At 41.6% G+C, this 27,749-nt stretch overlaps 2 protein-coding genes across 4 annotated transcripts in view; one reads left to right on the top strand and one right to left on the bottom strand.

Moving 5' to 3' along the window:
* Window positions 1-130: 130 nt before the first annotated feature.
* Window positions 131-8,192, top strand: rtraf (RNA transcription, translation and transport factor). The gene is made up of 8 exons (XM_061837244.1): window positions 131-303; window positions 2,263-2,387; window positions 4,158-4,257; window positions 6,245-6,325; window positions 6,415-6,503; window positions 6,584-6,652; window positions 7,613-7,661; window positions 7,760-8,192. The coding sequence occupies exons 1-8, from the start codon at window positions 243-245 to the stop codon at window positions 7,912-7,914; spliced, it is 729 nt and encodes a 242-aa protein (XP_061693228.1). The 5' UTR covers window positions 131-242; the 3' UTR covers window positions 7,915-8,192.
* Window positions 8,193-8,238: 46 nt separating this feature from the next.
* The window catches only part of nid2a (nidogen 2a (osteonidogen)), a 54,248-nt gene continuing 34,737 nt past the window's right edge, over window positions 8,239-27,749 (bottom strand). Inside the window, exons 23-56 of one of the 3 annotated variants that reach the window (XM_061837232.1) lie at window positions 27,540-27,645; window positions 26,201-26,334; window positions 26,015-26,120; window positions 25,810-25,934; window positions 25,620-25,725; window positions 25,378-25,511; window positions 24,659-24,764; window positions 24,443-24,567; window positions 24,267-24,372; window positions 24,054-24,178; window positions 23,873-23,978; window positions 23,665-23,789; window positions 23,486-23,591; window positions 23,272-23,396; window positions 23,095-23,200; window positions 22,884-23,008; window positions 22,657-22,762; window positions 22,461-22,570; window positions 22,280-22,385; window positions 22,049-22,173; window positions 21,327-21,432; window positions 21,102-21,226; window positions 20,925-21,030; window positions 20,685-20,812; window positions 19,234-19,339; window positions 18,283-18,412; window positions 16,416-16,516; window positions 16,152-16,324; window positions 15,939-16,068; window positions 15,670-15,841; window positions 13,481-13,638; window positions 13,158-13,281; window positions 12,938-13,050; window positions 8,239-8,628 (exon numbers count right to left, since the gene is read on the bottom strand). In XM_061837232.1, coding sequence (XP_061693216.1) covers window positions 8,618-8,628; window positions 12,938-13,050; window positions 13,158-13,281; window positions 13,481-13,638; window positions 15,670-15,841; window positions 15,939-16,068; window positions 16,152-16,324; window positions 16,416-16,516; window positions 18,283-18,412; window positions 19,234-19,339; window positions 20,685-20,812; window positions 20,925-21,030; window positions 21,102-21,226; window positions 21,327-21,432; window positions 22,049-22,173; window positions 22,280-22,385; window positions 22,461-22,570; window positions 22,657-22,762; window positions 22,884-23,008; window positions 23,095-23,200; window positions 23,272-23,396; window positions 23,486-23,591; window positions 23,665-23,789; window positions 23,873-23,978; window positions 24,054-24,178; window positions 24,267-24,372; window positions 24,443-24,567; window positions 24,659-24,764; window positions 25,378-25,511; window positions 25,620-25,725; window positions 25,810-25,934; window positions 26,015-26,120; window positions 26,201-26,334; window positions 27,540-27,645 — 3,996 coding nt within the window. In that variant the 3' untranslated portion in view covers window positions 8,239-8,617. Of the gene's footprint in view, window positions 8,629-9,446; window positions 11,164-12,937; window positions 13,051-13,157; window positions 13,282-13,480; window positions 13,639-15,669; window positions 15,842-15,938; window positions 16,069-16,151; window positions 16,325-16,415; window positions 16,517-18,282; window positions 18,413-19,233; window positions 19,340-20,684; window positions 20,813-20,924; window positions 21,031-21,101; window positions 21,227-21,326; window positions 21,433-22,048; window positions 22,174-22,279; window positions 22,386-22,460; window positions 22,571-22,656; window positions 22,763-22,883; window positions 23,009-23,094; window positions 23,201-23,271; window positions 23,397-23,485; window positions 23,592-23,664; window positions 23,790-23,872; window positions 23,979-24,053; window positions 24,179-24,266; window positions 24,373-24,442; window positions 24,568-24,658; window positions 24,765-25,377; window positions 25,512-25,619; window positions 25,726-25,809; window positions 25,935-26,014; window positions 26,121-26,200; window positions 26,335-27,539; window positions 27,646-27,749 lie in introns of those variants that run through there. The other 2 variants (XM_061837212.1, XM_061837223.1) reach the window with 2 other exon arrangements.

Here is a 27,749-nt window from a genome sequence, read left to right as displayed (position 1 = left end):
TTCTGTGATCAAATATTGATTTACAATATCTTTTTTCCCCTCTGTAAATACAGTAACAGTTTTATTTGTCCACGAATTTTATTCGCCAAGCACTACAACACTCGAGAAGACGAAGATGAAAGACGCAGCGAGACGGGCTGCTTTGCGCATGCGTGGTGACGTCACCTGCCGGCGACTAGTAGGCCACTACTAGCTTTAGCTGCCTGCTGACGTGACGAGGTTTAAAGTCCAAACGTGTCACAATGTTTCGAAGAAAACTCACCGCCTTAGACTATCACAGTCCCGGTGGATTCGACTGTACGGGTAAGACAAACTGATATGTAATCATTTGGTTTGCTTCAAGTCTGCGGCTTAGCAACGTAGTCGTTACAAGCAAGGGTTATGAGGATATATTTGATGTACTGTCATTCATTGCGATGAATAATACATGCACAAGTTGTAGGGCGGAGGACTGGTTTGCACGTGTGCCTCACACACCCAGGGTTCAAGTACGGCCCCGGAGTAAGTTGGGGATAGGCTCCTGCACGCCCGTGACCCTGGTGAGGATAAGCAGTATGGTAAATGGATGGATGCCATTTGAGGGCACACTTGGAGAGCAAATAGTAGTGGTACTATGACTAGTAAAGAGCATTGAGTTACCTTGTGTATGAAAAACGCCATACAAATAAATTTGCTTTGCTTAGTGTGCAGGAACGTACCATACCATAAAAAAAGGGGGGGGGGGGGCAATCGTAAAACAGTCGTTCCACTACCGCTCTTACTCATGAAGACAAAGAGTGTACTACAATGTACGAGTAGAATGATAGAGCATAGGACATGCTTCGAATGAATCAGAACTTGCACCAAAGTAGCAAACACACTCATGTAGTATTGTCCCACACTATAGTATTATTAGTGACAATTTTAATAATTAGCTGAGCCTGTATTTAGAGTGCAGATGTCTATTAGTGTACTGTCTTTGCTTACTAGTAACATTTAATTTTATTATGAGTGCACAGAAATGTCATACAGTCGTGGGAAAACGTCACTAGTAAGTACATGTACAACTCTGTGTACTTGTAGAATGTCTACACTCTTTGTAGGGAAGTGGTATTTTGTCAATAGTACTTGTAGAATAACTCTCGAGTGATGTTTTTTAACAGCTGTATGACAATTCTGCAAAGTAGTAAAATGACTACAGTGTACAAGAATACTCGTGAGACAAACTTTATGACAATTGTCAGCTGCTAGTGCTTTATTTGTAGTACTAGTAGCACGTAGAGTGCTGCGAAAAAGTAGTGGCCGCCACCTCTAATAATTATTTTTGCATAGTTTCACCACTTCAATATCTTCAAACAAATGTAATTATCAAACAAATATAACCCAAGTGAGGTTAAAATTCTGTTTTCAAATTATTTAATTTATTAAGAAAAAAAATTGCCTGTTAAAATCCATACTTATTTGTGCCTAATCACAATTTTTTGCTTAATTTTCACTGACTGCCCTCACATCTATTTGATCAACAAATCACTTAAACAGAATCTGTTTCAGGAAAATAAAACTGACAAAAAGATATAGAAAAGGTGCAATAAAATGACTGGATTCAAAGACATTACACAACAGGTGATCAATAAAATAATTGATCCCTTGGAAAGGGTTACAAAAGCCATTTCTAAAGCTTTACGATTCCAGTGTTCTATTAGTGCACTGAATTGTCTTGCTAGTAAGGACAAAACATGCTCTAGTTGTTCTACTTATACGCAGAAATGTCATACAGTGGTGAAAAAAACATTCAGTAAGACATAGCCGTTTTTCTGAGTTTACTGAATTGTCTTATTTGTGAGCATAAATGCATACTATCCATCCATTTTCTGAGCCGCTTATCCTCATGAGAGTCACAGGAATGCTGGAGCCAATCCCAGCTGTCATCGGGCGGGCGGCGAGGTACACCCTGAATTGGTTGCCAGCCAACCGCAGTGCACATGAAGACAGACAACAGTCCCAGTCACAATCACATCTAGGAGCAATTTAAAGTATCCGATTAATGTATGTTTTTGGGATGTAGGAGGAAACCGGAGTGCCCGGAGAAAACCCACGCAGGCACGGGGAGAACATGCAAACTCCACACAGGCGGGGCTTGCATTGAACCCCGGTCCTCAGAACTTTGAGACCAATGCGTTACAGCTGCCCCACTGTGGCGCCTAAACGGCATACTAGTACATTATTAATTCAGTGCACAAAGTAGAATATTGAATCAGTGCTATAATGTGTGTTGGTTCCTAGATGAGTCCCAGTTCAGGAACTTTGTGGTGTGGCTGGAGGACCAGAAGATTCGACACTATAAGATTGAAGACAGAGGCAACCTGCGAAACATCCCCAGCTCGGACTGGCCCAAGGCCTACCAGAAGGTAAATTCTGCCAGCTGGCCTGGACTCACATCCAACTTCACAATCTATTGGCATCCAATACACGAGCCCCATCACAAATGTGTTCATCATTGTGGCTGGTAGGGATGTTGGATGACGGATATACATAATTACATATCACTACGTCTCTCTATTAAAAAAACGTATTGATCTTCTACAGCTACAAGGGAAAAGAAAAGCTTAAAAAATGAATGCAAACATTTAAGTGGAGCTGTTGGTCTCCTGCAATGGTTGCAAAGGGCTGGAAATGTACCTGAAAATTCCTACGAAAAAGATAGCTGTAGAATTTTGGAAATAATCATCATAAATATAAACATTTTGTCATCAGCAGACATCCATGTTAAATAATACAATGAAGAAGGACGACAGGTTTATTTTCAAGTTTTAAATACAGTCCCCTATAAAGGTCACTCCCCTTCTTTTTGTTGTGTACAGAAGACATTTGGGTTTCAGATTAAATAATATGAGACAAAGGTTCACAATTGCATCTTCTATTTCATGGTATTTACATCTAGATGTCTTAAACAACACAGGTCAGAGTACTTTTTATATGAAGCCAGCCACTTTACAAGGGAGCAAAATTATTGGAACATGTGACTGATCGGTGTTGGATTTGCGACCTGGTCCTACCTGGAGGTATGCAGCTACTTTGTAACCATTGAAAGTGCTCAATGTCCACAAATGGCAACGACATATGGGGTCCCTCAAGGGTCAGTTCTTGGCCCTCTTCCTGTTCGGCCTCTATATGCTACCATTGGGTCAAATTTTCCAGAACTTTAGTTTTGACTATCATAGCAATGCAGAAGACGTGTAGCAGTGTCTCTAGATGACTATAGTTCAATTGAGGTGTTGTACCACTGTCGAAAGCAGGTAAAAACTGGATGAGAGAAATTTTCTTTCAACTAAACCACAACAAAACTGATAGTTTGTAGCAATAAAGAAAATTGATTTATTTTCATAAATCCCTGGACTCATTATCTTTAAAAATCAAAGCCCAAGTCCAAAACCTTTGTGTTCTCATAGATTCCGACTTGTCCTTCAACAGTCATATCAAATGAATAACTGAATCTACCTTTTACCATCTGAAGACCATATCTAGAGTGAAGGCTTGCATGTGTCAAGCAGACCAGGAGAAGCTCATCCATGATTTCATCTCAAGTAGACTTGACTATTGTAATGGTCTTCTGACTGGACTCCCCAAAAGAGCATTAAACAGCTGCAGCTTGTTCAGAATGTTGGAGCTCAGGTTTTGACCAGAACAAAGCGGTCAGAGCATATTTCTCCAATTCTAAAGTCTTAACACTGGATTCCAGTCAGTTTGAGAATAGATTTTAAAGTTCTGCTACTGGTCTATAAATCACTAAATGGTTTAGGACTTGAATCCATGAAAGAAATGCTAATGGAAAATATGGAAAAAATATATACACCCCATATCACAAGATCCAGACCGCTCGTAAGCAAAAAGAATCGGATGGCTGTATTGGATTTTGCAAAAAGTACACAGATGAGCCACAAAGGGTTTGGATCAAAGTTTCTGATGAGACCAAGATTAAACTCTTAAAATGTTGCCAAGACCGAAGTATGGAGAAAGAAAGCATCTGCTTATGATTCAAAACGCACAAGCTCATCTGTGAAGCATGATGGAGGTAATGCTATGGCTTGGGCTTGCGTGACTGCTTCTGGAACCTTAGGCAAGTTGGAGATGGCACAGTCTGGCATCCGTAACGACACGTGTCCATGTCCTCCGTGCAGTACCTACAGGACGTTAACTGTCCGTTTGGAGTGGCCGAGAGAGCGGAGGCTGTGGACTGGCTGCTGGGCCTGGCGGTGCGATATGAATATGGAGACAATGGTAAGAAGGCAACAGACGGTCCTTTTTTAATATTTCTTCCTATACGGAGTTTGGTCAATAGATGGCACCATCGGATAAAGGAATACTTTGCCAGCAACAACGAGCTACTGAACTTTGTAGGCTAATCCCCTTTAAGACACAAATGTGCACAGCCACTACTGTAAGTGATTTGGAGCTATGCTGCTTTCAGAAAGTTTGTGATATTTAATATTTTGGCTCAGATTTCAGGATGAACCTTAAGCGCTCTCTAGCAGCATTTTCTCAAATACCAATACAAACTTTTAAGGGGCCACCGCAAATATTTTCGTCAGTGTCAGTTTTTTATTTTTTTTTTTTTTTTTTGCTTCCACCCCCCCAAAAAAAAAATATAAAAGAGATTACGTCTCTCGACTGGCCTGAGAGTGCTCCATAGCTCAGTGTTGAGCATTGGTTTGGTAAACCAGGGGTCGTGAGTTCGTTTCTCACCCGGGCCTCCACTCCCTAAGAGGGGTTGCATTAGGAAGGGCATCCGGCCTAAAATCTGTGCCAAACAAATATGAGCGTTCACCTGAGATGACACGCTGTGGCGACCCTTAACGAGATAAGCCGAAAGAAAGTTTCTGTATGATATAAAATTGAGTATTTTTTTTTCATGGCCTAAAATGCCCAGTACAGTGCAAAGTTATTGTAAATAAATTCAAAGTGAGCTTAACAATTTTGAAAGTTTCAAATTACACATTTCACGGCCAATTCTGGAACTAACGAACTGTCAGTTACAGTTTATACGGTTAATAGTTAAATGGTCAAATCTGTTACATCAGAGTACATTTTATTGAGGGTCCACTGTATTTCTATTGTTATTCATGGGCTTCACGTTTAGCAACTTTTACACTGTTAACAGCAAATGGTAACATTCCTGAATTAGTGTCTTATAAAACGCTAATAATGGATTCTGGTACTACAGGCAATGGCATGCTAACAAGGCACGCACAAGAGCAATGTTCCCTCTAATTTTTTTACGTGTCTGAGCAAACACACTAAGCCTGTGAGCGCCCCCTTTGACCACTGTGAGCAACATCAAACGTATGCACTGTGGTCAATCAGTGTCATCCATTGAAGTTACATGGCTCATTAAAAGGTTCAGATTACGCCATTTACATTCCCATCAGAACGTTTTTAAGAACAGTTTTTGTTTTTGCAAACTTACACAAAAAATCTCAACAAACCAAAAAATACATTACAATACAAATACATACCAAGCCAACTATGAACTATAAATTTGAAATGTCGCTTCCAACTTGGTTTCTTTTTTTTTTTTTTTTTTTAACCCACAATGATATCCCCGTCTGTTTTTCTTGGTGTAAAACTCAATTATTGATTGCAGAATATCTTTCCCAATGCATGTTGAAAGCTGAATGATGCTCCCAAACAGTTTTAGGGTTAATGTTATGTTGCCTCCTATATTTAAAATACAGAATTAGCTTTTTGGGCAATGTATTGTCTGTGCTTTCATCCTCAATGTGCCAAGGTGGAATTTTAACCTTATCCACCATCTCATCCTGTACGTTCTACTTTGGCTTCAGACCAGACCTTTTTTACTCAAAAAAAGAGAAAATCTCATCCGGTTTCACCACTTTTTCTTCTATTATTCACATACCCCGGTGTTTGTAATTATTAGTGTACCCCTTTAAGAGGAGAGGTGGGCGGTGTCAGGTAAATTAGGAAGTAGAGTGTGTGGCCGGGCAGCAGCTCTTTGTGAGAGGCAGTGTGTTGCCGTGTTTAAAAAGACGTCAGGCTGTAGTTTACTGCGCTGGATCTGTTTTCCTCTGCGCTGAGAATCTGCGACAAGTGTGCAAATGTGCAGTTGCGCATCTTAGAGGGAACATTGCACAAGAGTACTGTTACTACTCACTTTGACCCACATTGCTAATGGAAAATTTCAATCGAATATTTCTAAAACTTCCCGTCAGTTGTGTATGATTGTGTTTTGTGTCTCCCCCATCTCCAGTCGACAAGTACAGAAACTGCCCACCAGCGGAACCCTCCAACGAAAGCAGGGCCACGTCAGACCCCCTCGTCAACCTCGACAGTAGGGATCGCACGGGACCGCCGCGACAGCAAAGCCGCAGCGTACGTGTGGGTGAACTGAGGCTCTTGTGATGTTTGTGTGTGACTCAGGCGACTCGCCAGATTTCAAAGCAGGTGTGCTCGCCCTGGCCAACATCCTCAAGATACAGCGGCACGACGACTACCTGGTGATGCTCAAAGTGAGTGCTTTAAAGATTCCCCCTCAACGTGATTGAATGTTGCACACCACCCCGTTTAATGGTTGGTCTCCACCTGAAAGGCCATTCGTATCCTCATCCAAGAAAGACTTTCACCGGAGGCCATCGCTAAAGCCAGCCAAAGCAGAGAGGTAAAGGCATTGGCACATCACTGGTAATCATCATCATCATCATCTTCTTCTTCTTCTCCTCCTTTTTCTTCTCCTTTCGGCTTGTCCCGATTAGGGGTCGCCACAGCATGTCATTTTTTTCCATCGAAGCCCATTTCGTGCATCCTCCTCATGTCCTCCCTCACCACATCCATCAACCTTCTCTTTGGTCTTCCTCTGGCTCTTTTGCCTGAAAGTTCCATCCTCAGCACCCTTCAACCAATATACTCTCTCTCTCTCGCCTCTGAACATGTCCAAACCATCGAAGTCTGCTCTCTCCAACCTTGTCTCCAAAACATCCAACTTTGGCTGTCCCTCTAATGAGCTCATTTCTAATCCTATCCAACCTGTTCACTCCAAGCGAGAATCTCAGCATCTTAATTTCTGCTACCTCCAGCTCTGCTTCCTTGAATTTTTTTCATTTGGATTTATTAATTTAGTTGAAAAAAGTGCCAGTGGGTGTGTTGCAGTCCATGGTCAAGTATTTGCATAAGCCTGTGCCCAAAACTGATTCATGATTTTGGATTGGATTGAACTTTCCCCACAATAAAATTGCCATATTTGAAAATTGATCTCCTCCTTCATCTTTTCACATTTCCTGGCTGATTCAAACCATTCCAAATTCAAACTGTTCAGCCCATTCATAGTATCTTGCGAACTATTGTCCCCATTAAAGTGACGCAGTTTTCTCAATAGAATTACTCACTTTTATATTTATATATATATTTTATATTTAGATTTTTTTTTTATATTTGACACATTTCGTAACTGATCCAAATCATTCCAACTTCAAGTCTTACACTACATTTCAACAATTGAATTAATTTCATAGCTTTCCTGTTCAGATTTTAAGGCATTCACAGAATTCCTACAGAAACCGCCTCCTCAAAATGATTCTGCACCTGTGGTACAGCAGTCAATGTCTTCCGTTTGTGTGTTCAGGGTGTCCCAGTAGCCTTAGACAAGCACACCTTGGGTTTTGATACAGGGGGTGAGTATTTTTTTTTTCCCCCTGTCAAAATAAGGATATTCCATGTGTGTATGTTTTGCGTGTAGTAACATAAATATGATTTGTGGTCTCGTTACAAGATGCCACGCTGAACGAAGCAGCTCAGATCCTACGTTTGCTGCACATCGAGGAGCTGAGGGACCTTCAGACCAGGATAAACGAAGCCATCGTAGCGGTCCAAGCAGTCATTGCCGACCCAAAAACCGACCACAGGCTGGGCAAGGTCGGCAGATGAAGACCATGTGAAAGTTCTGTAGAGCTGGAGTTATTATTTCAAAGCCTGTGGTTGACATTTTTCTTGTGTGTGAGACACTTTTTTTTTGCGGGGTGAACTTTGCTAGCTTCCATTTTACAAAGACTTGGTTAAAAATGTATCCACTCATTTGTTTTGATGTAGAAAATGGAAGCTTTTGACTTGTTTGCTTCTTGTTTCCCCCTTGTGTGTTTCCACAGAGCTGCAAATGTAAAAAAAAAAAAAAAAAGAGAAATAAACAGTCCAGTACCAAAACACAATTTAATGTTATAAATATCACATAAAGAGAGAAAAATCAGAAGGCAGGGGTTGGGGCATTATTAGTGGTGCAGGGAAATTGTGGCTTGAATGGAGCTTCTGCGTTCTGACACGGTGGAGGGAAGCCTCAGTGATTGAAATTTTTTTTAAATGTGATATAACCGTTAGGCATTGATGGCTAAAAAAAACTTGCATATAAACAAAATCAGTAGAAAAAAATGGAAATGAGGTACAAAACAAATGTACAAAACATTTAATGTGCGGTTATATCTTGGAGGGATGGTGGAGAGCTGATCCACAGGAAGCCAATGTCCCTTTGGGAGCATCCTTTTCCTCTGAGGGACACCAGGAGGGCTCATCACACCCTCGGCTCAAAAATGGCCCCAGAATTTGAGCACCAAGGGGCCATGTGGCTGCCGTTCTTTTGTTAATGGGTCCCTGGCACACAAACACAACACATTTTAGAAGGGAGTTCAAGGGTTGGGGTTTTTTTAAGCATTTTTTTCATCTTTTTTGTCTTTGCATTTTTATCTCAGTTTTTTGTCGGATTTAAAAATACTGGCAGCTTGACCTAACAGTGTATGAGCTTCATGATCTGTTGCAGGAAAAAAAAAACAAAAAAGCTGCCCTCTGGTTCCAGCTTGGCGGTGGCTCAGCTGGTAAAGCATTGGCCTCACAGTTCTGAGGTACCGGGTTCGATCCCGGACCCAGCTGTGTGGAATTTGCATGTTCTCTCCGTGCCTGCGTGGGTTTTCTCCAAGCACTCCGGTTCCCTCCCACATCCCAAAAACATGCAACATTAATTGGACATAAGTTGCATGTAGGTGTGATTGTGAGTGCGGCTGTTTGTATCCATGTGCTCTGTGATTGGCTGGCAACCAGTGTAGGGTGTACCCCGCCTCCTGCCCATTGACACCTGGGGTAGGCTCCAGCACGCCTTGTGAGGATAAGCGGCAAAGAAAATGGATGGATGGATGGTTTCAGCTCATGCCTCCAATTTAATTTGACTGAAGACTTGACTAACATGGTCTTCGTTTGCTGTGCACTAGAGAGCCCACTAATTGAGGGTTATCAGCAACTGACTTGCGCTTTCGTCAAAACAAGACGGAAGGAACACTTGTAGTTCAGGGCACTGGAAGAACCCTTTAGCTGGAAAGCGAAAGAAAGCACCTACAGTGACTTTTTTTTTTTTTTTTTACACAAGATGCCATATTTGATGTCCAACACAGGGTGATGTAAAACTTCATCCATAAATCCATTTTCCTCTGCTTCTCTTGGGTCGAGTCACAGGGGCAATGGCTTACGCAAAGACGTTGAGACCTTTCTCTCCCCAGCCACTTCGTGCAGCTCTTTTGGGGGTATGCCAAGATTTCACAAGCCAGTTGGGAGGCATCGTCTCTCCAGAATGTCCTACGTTGTTCCTGGGGCCTCTTGCCGATGGGACGGGCCTGTCCTCAGGGAGATCCTTTTCAAATGCCCAAACTACCTCATCTATCTTCTCAATGCGGCGGAGTAGTGGGTGAGGGGGCTTCTCAACCAAATCTCGAAAGGAAAAGCTGCCAATGAAACTCATTTCTGCAGGTTCAATCAGCAGTCATTTCTTTCTGCCACAAATCACACCTCACGACCTTAAGTGAGAGTAGGAACGGAGATCGACCGTTAAATCACAGCTTTGCCTTTCGTCCCAGCTGCTTCACCGCAACAGATCATTACAGAGTCCGCATCACTGCAGTCACCGGACTGATGTACCTATCAATTTCCTGCTCCATTTCCCCCCTCACTCATGAACAAGACCCCTCGATACTTGGTGACCACTTCGGACAGGATCTCTTCCTCAACCTCCTCCCTTTTCCACGAAGAGAACGATGTTGACTCTTGCTGCCTTCCGCTACCACAGAAATTGATCCCACTCCCTTCCAGTCCCAAATCTTGAAAAAAATACGGTATCCTGCCAAATCCCAATGCCACTCCCACAGAGATTGCCTCTAATCCCAAAACAGAATTTGGCAAATTCCACTGCTATCCAGGTTTGGCAGTAATAAAAATATGGAACTACTGAAATAATCAAGAAGCAAAACTTTTATGACACAAGCCGTATTTTTCCCTTAGTTTAGTCAAGAATTGCATTGTGGCGCTCGCATTGTATTCCCATGACTTTGTTGTCATAGTTCCGACACTGAAATTTGTTCCCATCCCAGCCTCAGATTTTGAGGTGCTGATTTTCACCTCAAGCGCTTCACAATCGGCTGCGGACTGCTCCAGTCAGATTTGGATATAGCGGTTTAAAAACGCTAACAGAACCTGCAAAAAGCAGAAACCTAATTCTGAGGTCACTAAAGTAGATCCGCTCAAGGCTGTCCCTAGAAATTCTATATGAAGTTCTGGATGCTCGAGTAAAGCGGCCTTCAGGAAAAACTGGAATGTCCTGACCAAGCGAGACCCAGCCACTTGACTGGTGTGTCTGGGCGCGGTGAACAATAACAGCTTTGAAGTCGGTGTGTTTCAAAGCTGTCATCATGTAGACAATTACACTACACACCAATGTCTTTGAAGCAGCCTGCTGTTATTACAGCTGTAGCCAGTGTCAAGTGCACATGACATTGTGTGTTTGGATGTCAGGGTTGTATGCGGGGCAGTAGCCAGGTACTACTTTGGCCATCATCCGGTGTTTAGTGGGAAGCTTTGTACGTAATTTCCAGAAGTTTTGTAGATGACGACAGTGGATCAAATGACACTGGTGGATGTATTCTTTGGTTTATGGACCACAAATAGACTTTACACTTGGGTGTAAGGTAAATGTACACACATACACACGGTCACACAGGAACTACGTTGTTCTACGGTGAACACTGTTGTCTTGTATCACTACACTGTATGTCCTATATTGAATAGGCCTTAAAATGATCACAGATCACACTTTTTGTTTCATTTCAATGGACGTTGGGCTGCTCCTTCCGGTGTGCGCCTTGGCCGCTGGAGGAAGTATAATACAGTCATACTGATAAACAGGAAGACAGGTAAGTCCCCAGTAAGTTACACAATTAGTCATTCTTTGCAGAGGATAAAGAATATATTGTATGCCTGTATGTATTGCTTCACTCTTGTTCAAATAATTGGTGCTTGCAAGGATATAATAATGCACACCAATACTGTTTGTTAGCCCGTCTACAGTAGGCCACATTATGCATCCTTAAACTAACCTGCACATGTACCATAATTACTTGTGTATAATATGCCCTTGAGTATAATACACAACCAAAATGTACCCCCAAAATCTGGAAAATTTTGCTACCCATGTATAACATGTCTTAACAGGTTCATGTTATTCCTATCCATGCTCAAAACATGAAGTATTGTACATGTTCATTTTTCAACAAAATATTCTGCTCCATGTGCATGCATTTACATACTTCAGTCTTTTGTTTTTATCAGAACGTTCAAGTCCCCTTCTCATGATTTATACTCGTGTTCTCAATTTCTCATACTAGTAACAAATAAAGATGGTAATCAACACAAATCAGTGGTGAATGATAAGTTAAGTATAAAATTAGTACCGTTGAAAATTGTACGTAGTCACTTATTTTCTTTGGATTTCCTCCATAATCTCTAATAGCGCTGTTCATGTTGAACTGGCGGGCTACTTCCCTTCCCTTGAACTTTTTGAACTTGTGAGATAGGCTTCGTGAGCTGGCGGTTTAATAAATTAAAATCGGCCATCTGGTAGATATGAAATCTGTCAACTAAACAATAGCAAGAGATGTTATAACAGGTCTGTTTGGAAATGATTGGCATAGTGTATTTGTTACCACATGTGCCTCACAGTTCTGAGGACTGGGGTTCAAATTCTGGCCCCGCCTGTGTGACATCTCCTAGACTGTTATATTTGTTATAGTAACGTTAGTTTTTTTTTTTTTGGCAAGCGCTTTGCCTTTGGCAACATATTTGGAACTACAAAGCACACTAAATGGTAAATTTAGATCAAACAAAACTTTTAAACATTTTAAAAATATTTATTTACAATTACTTTGGACTGTACGAGGTGTTTTAGGACATGGAAAAAAAACCTACAAACCACCAATTTTGTACTGTACAGTAATATGGGTCCGTGTGACCTAAAATCAAAAGTGCTTCAATATAAGGGACAATTGGCTAGAGTGGGACAGCCCCCTGCAATTAGTTCGTTCTTTCGAGTTTCCACTGTGTATACCATTTGAAATATTGCATATCGTATGAGAATGAATACATGATTTTTCACAACCCTTAGGTATTGTTATACATTCATACAATGTGATTTTTTTTAATAATTATAGCCTACTATATAGCCTAACCTATACGATATTACTTTTGATGATGGTGACTTTTATTGTTGTTTTTTAAGGGAAAATGCATATTCTAATGGAGAAATTCAAGTAATTCTATTTGTTTTATGTTTAGTTTGACAGTAAACTTTCCCCGTTAGCTGCAATAAATAACATGAAGTCTTTTTTTATGAAGAATTGTTCACTAATTCTATTTGCAAAACTATTGCTTGTTGTAAAGTAAGTTGCATTGTGTTCACTGCCACCATACAGCGCTCATATCTGAAATTTTTACTTGCGAGTCAAAGCAAAAAAAAAAAAAAAAATAATAATAATTAAAAAACAAGAATCAGTTGAGGAGCAGAGGACGAGAATAAGTTCTCAAGTGCACAAATTTTGTCCACGTAATGTACAACAAACTGTGGAGGCTACTGCTCATACTGGCTCACCTGATAAACAGTGGGATGTTGCTATGGTGATGCCGTACAGGTGAGACCTCTGCTCCGGCAAATATTCATCAGTGAGCTTGCCGCTGTCTTTGCTTACTGTGATCACACCGTCCCTTTGAAGATGTGTTGAGGGAGCACAGTGTAAGGAGCAGCGCTCCTTGGTTCTGAGATAAGTTCATGCATAAAATTCAGTTGAGGGAAAATAAAGTAGGATCCTTACCTTCTCCAGTCAGTGTAGTAGAAGTGGTTTCCGTGGTACACCATGCTAAATGGGTAGTTGAGGCTGGGGTTTATTACTCTTCTCCCTGAACCGTCTGGGAATATACACTCCAACCGCTTAGTACCTTGGCAAAGACACAGAGAGGACAATCCAGATGGTCAGCAATCATTTTGTTTCACTGTAAGATATTGTTCATTCAAAATCGTGCCTTTTTTCTTTTTTTTACAGCTGTCAAATGTCAACATGGGTCTAATTTGTCCCGAACATTAAGGGGTTAAAATGAAAAGTGAAGAGTAAATATGGTCTCCCAGGTGTTTCTTTACCTGCGTCGGCCCAGCAGATGTGTCCAGAAGAGTAATCGTAGGTCAATGCATTCGGCAAACCAATCCCCTCAGAAACCACCACCCGGCGGTTCTGTCCATCCACTGATGCGCTCTCAATCTTCGGAGCCTCTCGATTCCAGTCTGTCCAGTACAGAGAACTGCAAAGGGGTGCAAAATGGTTTGGATTGGACCACTTCTGCTTTTATTTAATATTATAAACACAATCAGATCAGTTAACTTTGTGCACAATAACATACGTACATGCACAAAAAAAGCTCCGTGAAGGTTGTTTGAGTATCACGTGGTGGTGGTGGGGGGGGGGGGGTGCCCTGATAGACCCAAAGTGGTGCTCATGAGAGCGTGAATTTAGTGTGTAAAAACATTTCAGTAGTCGTGTGAAAATGTTTTAGTCATATCAATAAGAGCATTTTAGGAATGTGTGTCAAAGTGTATTGAAGCATTTCGATTGTGTGTGCGAGAGGGAATCCTGGATTATATTCCAGCTCATACATGACTGGTTGTCTGTTCATTTTTCAGTACTGTGGGAAGTACCCCACCTCTTGCCTCAAGTCAGCGGCCATATTTTTAGAAAATGGATTAATAACTACAGGAAAGCATGATAGTCAATTGAAATCATACAAGAGGAAGCAATAATATTGGTCCTTTTTCACAATACAGTATTCCTGTATTGTCTTTTTAGATGTGCTCCACCGTTTGTCTTCAACTAGACATTAGGTTATGCCACCGTGACTATCGATCGCTAATTGGAATGAAATACTGATTTTTTTTGTGCATGTTTGCATTATTGTTTTACAGTAAAATTCATCTGGGAGTGGCATTAAACATCTTGACGCGTCTGTTTTGAAGATTTGTTCCAGTTCCTGCTCCATACTGCTCCTAACTGTGAAGTGAGTTGAGTTGAGTTTTCTGCCACCAATAGAGCACCTGTAGCTCGTGTTTCTTCTTGCAAATTAAAACACGCAATATGTCGGCCAAACGTTGGCTCGTACCTTGAAAAACTCAAGTGGGGTCACTCATATCTCAAGGCACCACTGAACTAAAAATAACGAGATTATTGAAACGGCAAAACTAGTCGAGCCTGAAGAACTTTTTGCTCTATACTTAACAGATCCAGACATGGGAACAGAACAAGTTCAATCAGATAATTAAAGATGTTCAGTGAGATGATCACAGTTTTGGGCGCTGTGTGTGTTTCGTGGGGTTGGGTGGGGGGACTGGTTTCCAGCATAAATCATGCCGTACATGTGGCGAGTCTATTGGGAGTAACAAGGAACACACAGCACATGTGCTATCAAATTCCAAACACAGACACACACACACACACACATTGTGTGGCAGTTAATCAGTTTAAAAAAAAAAAAAAGAGGTATGCTAGAACAGATGTTTAAGTAAGAGATGCTCACGCACGTGTATCTTTGTCGTCATTTCATTGCTTTTCCCATTAGTGTGTGAGATGTCTGTGCGTTCGCACATGTGTTTGTAAGCGCGACAGACACATGCTATGAAATCAAAGAGACACGAGCAGGAACATAAGTGCACACACACACACACACACACACACACACACACACACACACACACACAACATGAACGCAGTTGGCTTGAAATCAGAAACTAAAGTGTTACAGATATTTTAGGTCTCATGATTTGACTTTATTGCTCTTGTGTTAAATGATGGCTTAAACTCAAACACACTTTCCTCCTCATTCTCATCCACATGAACACACACAAACACACGCACACACATATCTGTTGATGATCTGTAATTAGTAGCAATGATGAAAAACAGATGTTATTCCTGAAAAGTAGACTGATTATGGCCTCGTGCGCTCAAGTCTGCATTCACGAGTCTTGGCGACCGTCACTAAGAGAGCACTAAAATTTTCTTGTCTCGCAGAGAGTAAACACATGTCGCTAAAAAGCCCAGTGATTGAAATTTTATCAGCTGGTGATGGATTTGTATGGTGGCTGCCATGTCTCCAGTGTGGAACAAACCAGACTCAACAAGACGTCAGCGCGAATGAATGAGATACAGACCCTGTTGGTGCATAGTGGATCACCTCTGGGATGTATGTGGGAGGTGTTCTGGCTGGATATTTAACGAATTAACTGACAGTATTTATTTATTTAGAAGGAGGAAAGTTGTGGTTGAAATGAATAGGGATTACCCTGTGGATGAGACCACAATGATGGCCCGGGGGTTGACCAGGTCTGTGTCAAAAAGCGTCCTTCTATCGCTACCGTCCAAACTGGACCTTTCAATCAGGTCAGGGTTGGAGTCCACCCAGAACATCAGCCTTCGATTGACATCCACAGCTAAGCCCTCTGGACTAACCAGATCTACAAGGAGCAGATTGTTAGAAAAACGGAAAAAAATAAATAAATAAAATCACCAGAAACATTCGGTAGGTGTATAAATGTCTTTGTCGTCACTCACTCGAGTTAATGAGTATTTCTGGCTCAGCTCCCGGCGACATTAATGCTCTATTAATGGTCCGTGCGGACAAATCAGTCCAATACACTTGGTTCTGTTTGCAGTCATAAGACAGGCCTACAACTATGGAGCCCTGCATACAAGCACATTGACAAAATCATGGGAAAATCTTTATAATAAAGTCATTCACACCAAAGTGTCTATCGATGCATTTACGTGTAGAGTCAGGAGCGTTTTGGAGCGGCTTGTATCGAGTCTGCTCCCGTTGAGAGGAAGTGCTCCTATTTTCTGTCCCTGTGCATACAGCAGTGTGATATCAGTGTTAGGGGGAGGAGTCACATCCGGGCGGGGTAACGGGCGCACAGTTGGCGGGGCCACTGAGGGAAGGCCTGCAACAAAATGGGGGGAAAAAAAAAATTGGTGGGCACATGTATCGCAAGGTTTTCACGGAAAATGCAGCAGGAATCATACAACACTCACACGCAGGTTTAATGACATCATTTGACCTGGTGCCAAGAACCTCTCGCCCATCCTGGTCCACACACCAGCAGTAGGTGGTCTCCCCATAGCACTGGATTGGACTGAGATCCCAGGACCGTTAGAACAAATCAAATCACTCTTACACAAAATATGACAATGCCATACTCAATGGTGAGAAGAATTTGTACTTTGGTGCTCTACTTAAAGAGTTCTTTTTGTCTTTTGCTTGACAACAGGAGTGGAATCCGTACTTTTAACCGTCTTGGTTTTATACACGACTGTATGTCTAAGTCAGAATGTTGTTAACAACCCTGCCAAATCTATATAGTTGATGGTATATTTTAAAAAGAGCTCCAAAATTGTGAAAAATAAAGCCCTTGTGTCTCATCTTGAACAGTGTCCACTGAATTCCCTGAAACCACACCCCACTCAATTGTCACCCGTCAATTAAATACCGCTACTACAACCTGTAAAAATGGATGCCCAGCAGGCACAAGATGTGGATTCAACGTTGAATTGACGTTGTTTTAGTTCGCGACGTCGAACAACCTAAATTCAATGTAAATTCCACAGATTTACATTATCAAATAACGTTGTTTCAACGTTGATTCCTCGTGGATGTCGCAACTAACGTGATGTATAAGTTACTGTCTGCAAATATTCCCATGATGCACTGCACGTGATGCTGCCATTCCTAGTTTTCATATCGTCAGAAATTGTTGATTGTGACTTACAATTTTTATCGTAATTATTCTGTCTAAACTATCAGTCCAGCCTGTGAGCTCCAACAGTGACCGCTAGTTTCAGTTCACGTCAGCCGTACATTCTCCGCCCGAGCTGTAGTGGGAACTTCTACGGGGTTAGGAGGTAACAAGGACCCCGGGTCGACGGATGAAGTTGACGTTCTGTGTGCGTGATGGGTTTGCATGTTCCGCCTGAGTTGTTTGCTGATGTAGTTGACGGAAGGAGAAGAAGAAGAAGTCGGAGCCCACCGAAACACAGGCTGTACGTTGTCATTTAAGGACCAGCGAGCCGTTGTTCCCCCCCCCCCAGAGTTTTCCTACTGTGAAGGCAATAACAACGTTTCCCCACACACCACCTGAGGAGTCTGTCGTGAGTGGTGAACCATCTGCTGCAGAGAGGCTAGCTAGCCGCCATTTCCACTCTCGCAATTACACTATATTTGATTTTGTTTGTAACATACTTTAAGAAAAAAGTTATTTGTTCTAAATGTTAAACATTTATGTATTACTGTGGGCTAATTGTCTGTAATTTGACACTGCATAATAAAGGTTTCAATCTACAGTTTTAATGGCTCAATTTCCATGTAGCATGGCTACGTTGATTTTGTGTTGGATTGTCACGTCGATGCAATTTACGAATACAATGTAAAGGCAATGTTTCAGCGTTGTAAGACAACGTTGAAAGTTAAAACAACGAATTTTGGACGTTGGACCTGGACGTTGTTTCAAGACAAAGTTGTAAGACAACGTAGATTCTAGGTTAGATTGTGTCGTCGTCGCAATTTACAAATACAAAGTTAAAACAACGAATTTTCGACATTTGACCTGGACGTTGTTTCAACGTAAAATCCACGTCTTGTGCCTGCTGGGAGGCTATCCTCTCATGTCCGGGCAAAGGAAATCTCGATCTAATTTAGTTTTTCATCATAGGAGTCTCACAACAGCGCTTTGTCTGGTCCGTCACTTAGGACCTGTTTGTAATGGTTGTGAAGTCCCCGACAGCTTAGCTCCTAGAATCATTGGGACACACAAACCCCTCCACCACGATAAGGTGACAGTTTCCAGGAGGGGCCTTTGCCACATATGTACAGTAATCGGCTAATACAATCTTGATGAGCAACTACCTGAACTGTCCATCGGGCTCACACTGGGGCAAGTACTGTTGCGGCCCTGGCTTCCCACCGTAGTGCTCCATTAAACTGCTCCTCCAGCGCTCGCACACACTCTCGGGACGCTCAGTCGGAGTCACGTGAACTGCAAAAGACACAGAAGCAACGTTTACCATCTCTGTTATGATTTATAGTCATCCCTTGGTCTTATTTTCAGAGTGTCTGTGTAGATTCTCAGTCAACCAGGTAATTCACAAAGGATGAATTGAAGAAGCTGGTCACTTGTTTATTGAAGATGTGACCACCCTCAGCGGACACACACATACACACACACCAAAAACATAAATAGGGAGACTCCGAATTGAAATTGCAAAACCTGAAAAACCTTTTGGATTAAAGGGCGAAATGTAGTCCATGGACAAGAAGTGTCCACCTGCCTCGATTCATACTCTTCAAATTAGTCTCAGTGTGTTTCTGGCTTGAGTTTACAGTATATTACATCTACAGTACATGGTAAGAGTGTCATTAATTGTGCGCGACTTTGTTGATACGAACACCCTTTGGCTTGCCGTTGTGTTTATCTTTTAAAATCCCTCGAATAACTCACTTTCTTAGAGGGCTTTAAATGCTGCAGCTGTTGATAATAGCAAGATGGAGAGAAGGAGGATGGTGGCGGTGGTTTATAAATAAATCACAGAAAATCAGAAGCCTGCAATCCAATCTTATAGCAACCATGAAAAAGCATGCCGTTACCAGTGAAATAGTCCATCGGTCTTCCCACAAAACAAACTCTGAAAACGTCTGGACTATCATAAAAGTGGTTTACAGCAAGAATTGGTTTTAACGTACGTGTGTATGTGTGTGCGTGTGTCACAGACCGAGAGTTAATGAGTTAGGACATTAGGGCAGAGCATAAAAGATCCAGAAGGACATGAAATGTGTGGATGAAGAATGTTCTCATCTTACTAGGGCCGTCACAGTCTATAGGAGAAACACCAGGTGGACTTCTTGTTCCTGGTCTCTCTTGACCATTGCTGTCCACACACCAACATTCACCAATGGAACCATGGCACTAATACATGGAATGACAATGATTTGATATGAGAACAAGTTTCGTCCATTTAAACATAAATTTTGATGTAAAGACCGAGTCGTTGAAAGGATGTACATGAAACCCCCACTATATGCTTTTTTTGTTTGTTAGAATTATTATTTTCATTATTCATCGATCCATTTTCTGAGGTGCTTATCCTCACAAAGGTCATGGGACTGCTGGAGCTTATCCCAGCTACCATAGGGCTGGTGGCAGGGCACATAGAAACAAACAACCACGAACACTCAAATTCACAGCTAGAGGGAATTCAGATACTTTAATTAACATATCATGCATATTTTTGGGATGTGGGAGGAAACCCACGCAGGAACAGGGAGAACAATGCAAACTCCACAAAAGTGGGGTCGGGATTTGAACCCCAGTCCTAAGAACTGTGAAATAGAGGTGCTAACTAGTTGTCCATTGTCATATCTTGTCATCTACATGGTGCCTATATAATAAATGTTTGTAAAATTATTTATTTATTTGTCTTTTCCATGTTTCTTTCTCACATTTAAACTGATTTGCTTGGTGAAAAGAAACATATGGAAAGGGGAGTTTCTCTTCTTGTGTGTTCTCTGCTATCTGTGGGGGCAGGATTTTCTTCACGCCTTCCTGATCTTGAGGGGTTGGGGAACCACTGGATTAAACTCCCCGAGATTCATAACTTTTATTGTTTTTAGCAAATAAACAACTTGGAATTTTACGACTGCAGCATGTTCTAAAAAGCCGGGACGGTTGGCAAAAAAAGAGTTGAGGAATGCTCCTCAAACACCAGTTTGGAACATCCCACAGGTGAACAGGCCACTTGGGAACATGTGGGTGCCATGACTGGGTAGAAAAGGAGCTTCTTTGACTTGCTCAGTCATTCACAAGCAAAGATGGGGTGAGGTTCACCTGTTTGTGAACAAGTGCGTGAGAAAATGGAACAATTTCAGGACAATGTTCCTCAACATACAATTGCAAGGAATTTAGGGATTTCATCATCTGTAGTCGATAATATCATCAAAAGGGTTCAGAGAATCAGGCAAAATCGCTGCATGTAAGCAGCAAGGCTAAAATAAACAACTTTGAATGTCGGTGCTCTTCTATACCTCACGTGGCACAGCATCAAAAATCATCACTGGGCTCAGGAACACAATATTAAACATGATACTGTCCCATCGTTTTTGGAACATCATGAAAATATACGTAGGTTGAACATGATTTGCAAATGACTGTATTCTGTTTTCATTTATGATTAACACAACGTCCCAACCTCACTGGAATTGGGTTTGTATATACAAAGACAGATGGCGGAAACATTCTAGAATCTGAAATGTACCTGTTGTGGCGTAAACTGTCCGTTAGCGTCACACTGAGGTACAAAGGCTCCAACTAGAGGAAAACCCTCAGCACCTCTGGTCTGTACACTTTCTCTGTGGTGTTCACAAAGGGTTTTGGGATGTTCATCTGTGGGTTTGTTTGACAGAAAGAAAGAACAAGTATTGTTAAATTGTCTATCAACATATAATCAAGGAAAATTATCAATAAAGCATATTTTTGCTGTGAGTCTGTTTCTTACCCAGTCTCTCACAGTCGACGGGTGTGGTCCCAGGTGGAGTTCTGGTTCGAGGTCTTTCTTGTCCTTGGCTGTCCACACACCAACAATGTCCAGTCGAGCCTTGACACTGAAACGGCAATAAAAATTGCAAACAGTACACTGAAAAGACATTATTGCTCTAATTTAAATCGTCCTTACTTGTTGAGGTGTGTACCGTCCATTACTATCACACTGAGGTATGAAAACTCCCACTAGAGGATAGCCCTCAGGACTGGTTATCTGTACATGGTCTCTCTGGTGCTCACAGTGGCTTTTAGGGCGTTCTGGAAAGTAGAGTTCATATAATATAATTGATGGAATTCTTATTCCAGTTAATACAGTCATCCTTGCATAAAAAGACTGAAAAACATTTGGGGTGAGGACCTGAGTTATCACAGTCGATGGGTGTTGCACCAGGAGGAGTTCTAGTTCCGGGTCTTTCCTGTCCTTGGCTGTCCACACACCAGCAATGTCCACTCGAACCATGACACTGGAACAAACGACATATCAGTTCTTATGAAATATCAATACCCTATCGAAGGAATTAAGATAATCTGGATGGCGAGACTCACTTGTTCAGTAGAATGAAATCGAGAAGTTAGAATATAGCCATAAAATTTGAAGATCACATACTGTATGGATCCTCCAACATTGCTTCCCATTTGCTAAAGGTGTTAGTGACGCCACTGAATCTGCATTTAGATGCGCTCTCTCGCCCACACTGTACCAATACCAGTACAATACCTTGGCAAAGTCAAGAGGTCAAGTACTGCAACCTCTGCCAAAAGCTAGGCAAGCTTAGTAGAACTCCTTCAGATTGACACCCCTCCTTGTTTATCTCAGACATCTAATGTCAGTTTCGAGGGTAACCATCCTAACGAGCAACAAACACCTTTTGACCATAGGTTTGACCAAGAGCATTCTGATTCAACATCCTCCATCTCGCTTTGGGTCCACTTAAAAAATTGGGAGTTTAAGATCAGAAAGGAGACTCTGTCAAACACTCCTACAGTAGCACAACCTCACTAAAAGCATGCAAAACATATATGTTCATGTCCCATTACCCATTTAAAAAATATATATTTCTTGGTACTGCTTTGACTTACCTGTTGAGGTGTGTACTGTCCTTGGGCATCACATTGAGGTACAAAGGCTCCCAGTATAGGAGAACCACTTGGACTGGTGGTCTGTAAACTATCTCTATGCTGCTCACAGTGGGTTTTAGGATGGTCTAAAGATTACATTGGAAAGTTATACAGTATATGATCGAAAATACAGGACAAGTGTAAGAGCGGGATTGTAGCGTGTAAACAGAAGCAATGGTTACGTTGTAGCACCTGGTTTGTCACAGTTGACAGCTGTTTCACCTGGAGAAGTTCGAGTACCAGGTCGTTCTTGTCCTTCACTGTCCACACACCAACAATGCCCAGTAGAACTGTGACACTAAAATGTTTTTTTTTTTAAAATTATATTCTGTATATTATATGCAAAAGACAATACCTCAGACTTATCTTTTACCTGTTGAGGAGCGTACTGTCCATTACCATCACACTGAGGTAAAAATGCCGTCCCTGGACCGGTGGTCTGAATACGGTCTCTATGCAATTCACAGTGGCTTTTAGGGCGTTCTAGAGATTACATTGGAAAGTTATACTTGTATTGAAAATGTACAATACTCAGAGTGTAAACACAAGCAAAAATTAATCTTTGGCACCTGGTTTGTCACAATCAATGGGTGTTGCACCAGGAGGAGTTCTAGTACCATGTCTTTCTTGTCCTTGGCTGTCCACACACCAACAATGCCCAGTAGAACCATGACACTAAAATTCAGAATGTTTTTGTCACAAAAATGACATACATAGCACATAATGCATCAAAACCAATAAGATGTATGATATACAAAATACATCCCTCTAATGACTCTAAACCTTTAGACTTTACCTGTTGATGAGTGTAGTGTCCATCAGCATCACACTGAGGTACAAATGCTCCCACTATCGGATAACCCTCTGGACTGGTGGTCTTTATACTGTCTCTGTGCAACTCGCACTGGCTTTTAGGACGCTCTAGTGGTTGAATTACAGAGTTATACTTGAATTGAAAATCCAAAAGAGTCCGAGTGTAAACACAGGGAAGAGTTAAGATTTGGCACCTGGTTCATCACAGTCAATGGGTGTTGCACCTGGTGGAGTTCTAGTACCAGGTCTTTCTTGTCCTTGGCTGTCCACACACCAACAATGCCCAGTAGAACCATGACACTAAAATTCACAATGTTTTAGTCACATAAATGATACACAAAACATAATGCCTCAAACCTTTTAAAATTTACCTGTTGACGAGAGTAGTGTCCGTCAGCATCACACTGAGGTACATATGCTCCCACTATTGGATAACCCTCTGGACTGGTGGTTTGTATACCGTCTCTGTGCAACTCGCAGTGACTTTTAGGACGTCCTAGAGATTAAAGTACAGAATTATACTTGATTTGAAACTGTAAATGACTCATTAGTGCGTAAACACAAGGAAGAGTTAAGTTTTGGCACCTGGTTCGTCACAGTCACTGGGTGTTGCACCTGGTGGAGTTCTAGTACCAGGTCTTTCTTGTCCTTGGCTGTCCACACACCAACAATGCCCAGTAGAACCGTGACACTAAAATTCAGTATGTTTTAGTCACAAAAACGACATACATAGCACAGAATGCATCAAAACCTTTAGACTTTACCTGTTGACGAGTGTAGTGTCCGTCAGCATCACACTGAGGTACAAATGCTCCCACTATCGGATAACCCTCTGGACTGGTGGTCTGTATACTGTCTCTGTGCAACTCACAGTGGCTTTTAGGGCGTTCTAGAGATTTAATTACAAAGTTATACTTGAAGTGAAAACATAAGAGCATCCTCATACCTTGGAGATACAAGAAACGTTGGCACCTGTTCTTTCACAGTCCATGGGTGTTACCCCTGGAGGAGTTCTAGTTCCAGATCTCTCCTGTCCTTGTCTGTCCACACACCAACTATGTCCACTAGAACTGTGACACTAAAATGCATAATACATTCTAGTCAAGTAGTTAATAAACAAAGGACCCAATGCCTCTAAAAGTCTAGAATTTACCTGTTGAGGAGAGTACTGTCCGTTAGCATCACACTGAGGTACAAAGGCTCCCAGTATTGGATAACCCTCTGGACTCGTTGTCTGTATACTGTCTCTGTGCTGCTCACATTGGCTTTTGGGATGTCCTAGATATTACATTACAATGTTATACTTTAAGTGAAAATATCACAGTCATCAAAGCATATGAACACAGGAAATGGTTAAGCTTTGGACCTGGGTTGTCACAGTCAATGGGTGTAGCACCAGGAGCAGTTCTAGTTCCAGGTTTTTCTTTTCCTTGGCTGTCCACACACCAACAATGCCCAGTTGAACCATGGCACTAAAATTCACGTTTTAGTCACAAAATACATTTACAAACTGCTTAATACATCAAATCATCTTTAACTTGCCTGTTGACGAGTGTAGTGTCCATCATCATCACACTGAGGTACAAATGCTCCCACTAGTGGATAACCCTCTGGACTGGTGGTTTGTATACCGTCTCTGTGCAACTCGCAGTGGCTTTTAGGACGTTCTAGAGATTAAAGTACAGAATTATACTTGAATTGAAGATATAAGCCCATTATCATAGAGCGTAAACACAAAGAAAGGTTAAGATTTGCCACCTGGTTTGTTACAGTCGATGGGTGTTGCACCAGGAAGCGTTCTGGTGCCATGTCTTTCTTGCCCTTTTTTGTCCACACACCAACAATATCCACTAGAACCGTGACACTAAAATGCACAATATGTTTTCGTTGAATATATCAAATGAAGATTTAACACCTCATCATTTTTCTCTCTAAATGTACTTCCAAAGGTGCTATTGACCTGAAACTTTCCCCAGATGTTGATAGCAACCACAGCAATCGATGAAAACAAAGAAAGTAGAACAATTAACATTCAAATTGAAGTTGTGTTTAATGCTGTGAAATGACACAGGTATTGAACAGATGAGACATGGGAAGCCAAGAACACATCAAATCTGTCAATAATCAAACAGCAATCCAGGTCCTTGTCAATGCAAGTGAACCTCAGTTGAGTCAAGAACCATCTCATGGTGAGTAAGGCCAAGAATGACCCAGTATTTAATAAATATCAGTTGGCGTGTTCAATATTTGTATTTTTTCCCGGTGTTGTTTCACATTATAGTACATAATTTAAATTCTGTACGTACTTGTTATACTTTCGCCGTATGTTTGGATTACTTGGGTTGTTCCCAAGATCTGGTGAAATTTTCATGTCAATAGTACCCTTGGAAAATTATTTAATGAGAAAAATGGTGACGTGTTAAAAACGTATTTCAGTCGCTGTACAAGACGTGATGCTCAAACTTGATCAAATTTACCTGTTGAGGAGTGTACTCTCCATTAGCATCACACTGAGGTACAAAGGCTCCCACTAGCGGATAACCCTCTGGACTGGTCGTCTGTACGCTGTCTCGGTGCTCCTCGCAATGGCTTTTAAGACGATCCGGTCCTTCTTTTACGGTGAACGAAAAATTAAAGGTTGTCGTGATCCATATGATTTACATATGGGACCATAGTGATAAATATACTGTACATATGGAGAAGGATTTGGCTTTAGCACCTGTATTGTTACAGTCAGTGGGTGTTGTACCAGGTGGAGTTCTGGTTCCAGGTATTTCTTGTCCTTGGCTGTCCACACACCAACAATGTCCAGTAGAGCTGTGACACTGAATGCACAATCATATTTTAAACCATTAAAAGTTATCATACAGTAAACACCATAATGTCGCCAATATGAGAAAAAAAAATACCTGTAAAGGTGTGTAATGTCCATCTGAATCACACTGAGGTACAAATGCTCCCAATATAGGATAACCTTCTGGACTGGTCGTCTCTACACTGTCTCTGTGCTGTTCACAGTGGCTTTTGGGATGCTCTGGAAATTACAAGGCAAAGTTGCTGACACTCAAAATATAAAGAGGTTTAAGTAACCCTGATAATATTTAGCTTTAGCACCTGGTTTGTTGCAGTCAGTTGGAGTTGCACCAGGTGGCGTTCTGGTACTTGGTCTTTCCTGTCCTTGACTGTCCACACACCAACAATGTCCGCTAGAGTTGTGACACTAAAATACACATTGGGTCTTCATCTAACCAAAATATATAAAAAAAAATAATGTCTCAACACTTCATCCACGGTATTTACCTGCCGTGCAGTATATTGGCCATTTGCATCACACTGTGGCACAAAGACCCCCACTAGAGGATAACCCCCTGGACTCGTGGTCTTTACACTGTCTCTGTGTCGCTCACAGTTGGTTTTTGTCCGGTCTGGTTCCTCTGGTTGAGAAAGATAGACAGAGAATATGTTGTGTAAAACCAATTAGAGTTCCCAATTATTTCTAGCCTTCTTTATGAAGGGACAATTTATTTTATGGTTCAGGAAAGTATCACTATTAGCCCTGAGTTTGGTAAATGGACTGCACTTGTATAGTACTTTATGAAGACCATCACAGTGCCTAGATCAGCGGTCGGCAACCTTTGACACCGAAAGAGCCATTTGAACCCGGTTTCCACGGAAAAGAAAACACTGGGAGCCGCACATCTAAAATGAAGAAAAAAAAAACTTCTACTACTTTACCGCAGCATGTTTCTCCATTGGCTTTGCCGGGCTTGAAAGTCGCTCAAAATAGACGGCGTTTCAGCGGGTATACCCGCTTCCGCAGTGTGACGTCTATTTTGAGCGACGAATAATATCAAATAATTTAATTAATATTTTAATATTTCAAGATCACAATCTTCAAATTTAGAACTAAAATAATATAAAAACTAACACAAATAAAACGCACTTCAATTAAATACAAAAAAAATTTTTTAGTAATTTATTTTCCCAAGCCAATCAGAGCCGCATTATAAGGATGAAAGAGCCGCATGAGGCTCCGGAGCCGCGGGTTGCCGACTGCTGGCCTAGATCGCTTTACTTAGCCTCACACACACATTTATACACTAATGGACGACTGCTGCCATGCAAGACCCTCTAGGAGCAAATTAGGGTTCAGCGTCTTGCCCAAGTACAAGTCAACATGTGGACAGTCCTAGCCGGAATTTGAACCAGTTACCCTTTGGTCACTTGACGACCTGCGTCACCTTCTGAGCCACAGCCGCCCATTGTCCTTTAACCCATTGTTGTCCGTTATAAAATACAACAAATAAAATATCTTCATTTTTCTTTGTGCCGGATAGAAACCTTACACATGCATATGTTTGATATCATCTCCTTTTTCCAGGCATTTTAAAGTAATCGCCTGGTGACCTTAAGGGAGCACCACTTGGAAATTGATGCATGTTTGACTTATCAAGTTGAGCAGTAACAGTGTTCTCAGGCCAGTGTTTAGCAAGGAAAGCCTTGCAGCCTTGTGACATAATGAAACAATACAGCTGCAGCTACGGTTCTTTAACTGCCAAGAGCACAACAGTTTAATGACCAAGAGATGTAGAATTGTGAAGGAATTCCATTTTTGTAGGTGTACCTCTCTTTCTCTCACCTGGTTTGTCACAGTCTGTGGGTGGAGCACCAGGGCTCGTTCTGGTTCTGGGTCTTTCTTGTCCCTGACTGTCCACACACCAACAATGGCCAGTAGAACCATGACACTGTGACGCATAGGTGTTAATAATTTTGCGCAAGTTAAATGTGTATCTGTTACATGAAATTAAGTGCTAAATAAAAGCATCTGTAGTTCATGTATCTCCTCCTG

The sequence above is a fragment of the Syngnathoides biaculeatus genome, chromosome 2 (genome assembly GCF_019802595.1).
Source record: "Syngnathoides biaculeatus isolate LvHL_M chromosome 2, ASM1980259v1, whole genome shotgun sequence".
NCBI classification, from domain to species: domain Eukaryota; kingdom Metazoa; phylum Chordata; class Actinopteri; order Syngnathiformes; family Syngnathidae; genus Syngnathoides; species Syngnathoides biaculeatus.
This window is presented reverse-complemented; position numbering and strand designations above follow the sequence as displayed.

Coding starts and splice junctions, on each gene's coding strand:
- rtraf (XM_061837244.1), top strand. CDS start 243: ATGTTTCGAAGAAAACTCACCGCCTTAGACTATCACAGTCCCGGTGGA. Junction 2,388..4,157: donor GGCCCAAGGCCTACCAGAAG/GTAAATTCTGCC, acceptor TCCTCCGTGCAG/TACCTACAGGACGTTAACTG. Junction 6,504..6,583: donor ACTACCTGGTGATGCTCAAA/GTGAGTGCTTTA, acceptor TCCACCTGAAAG/GCCATTCGTATCCTCATCCA.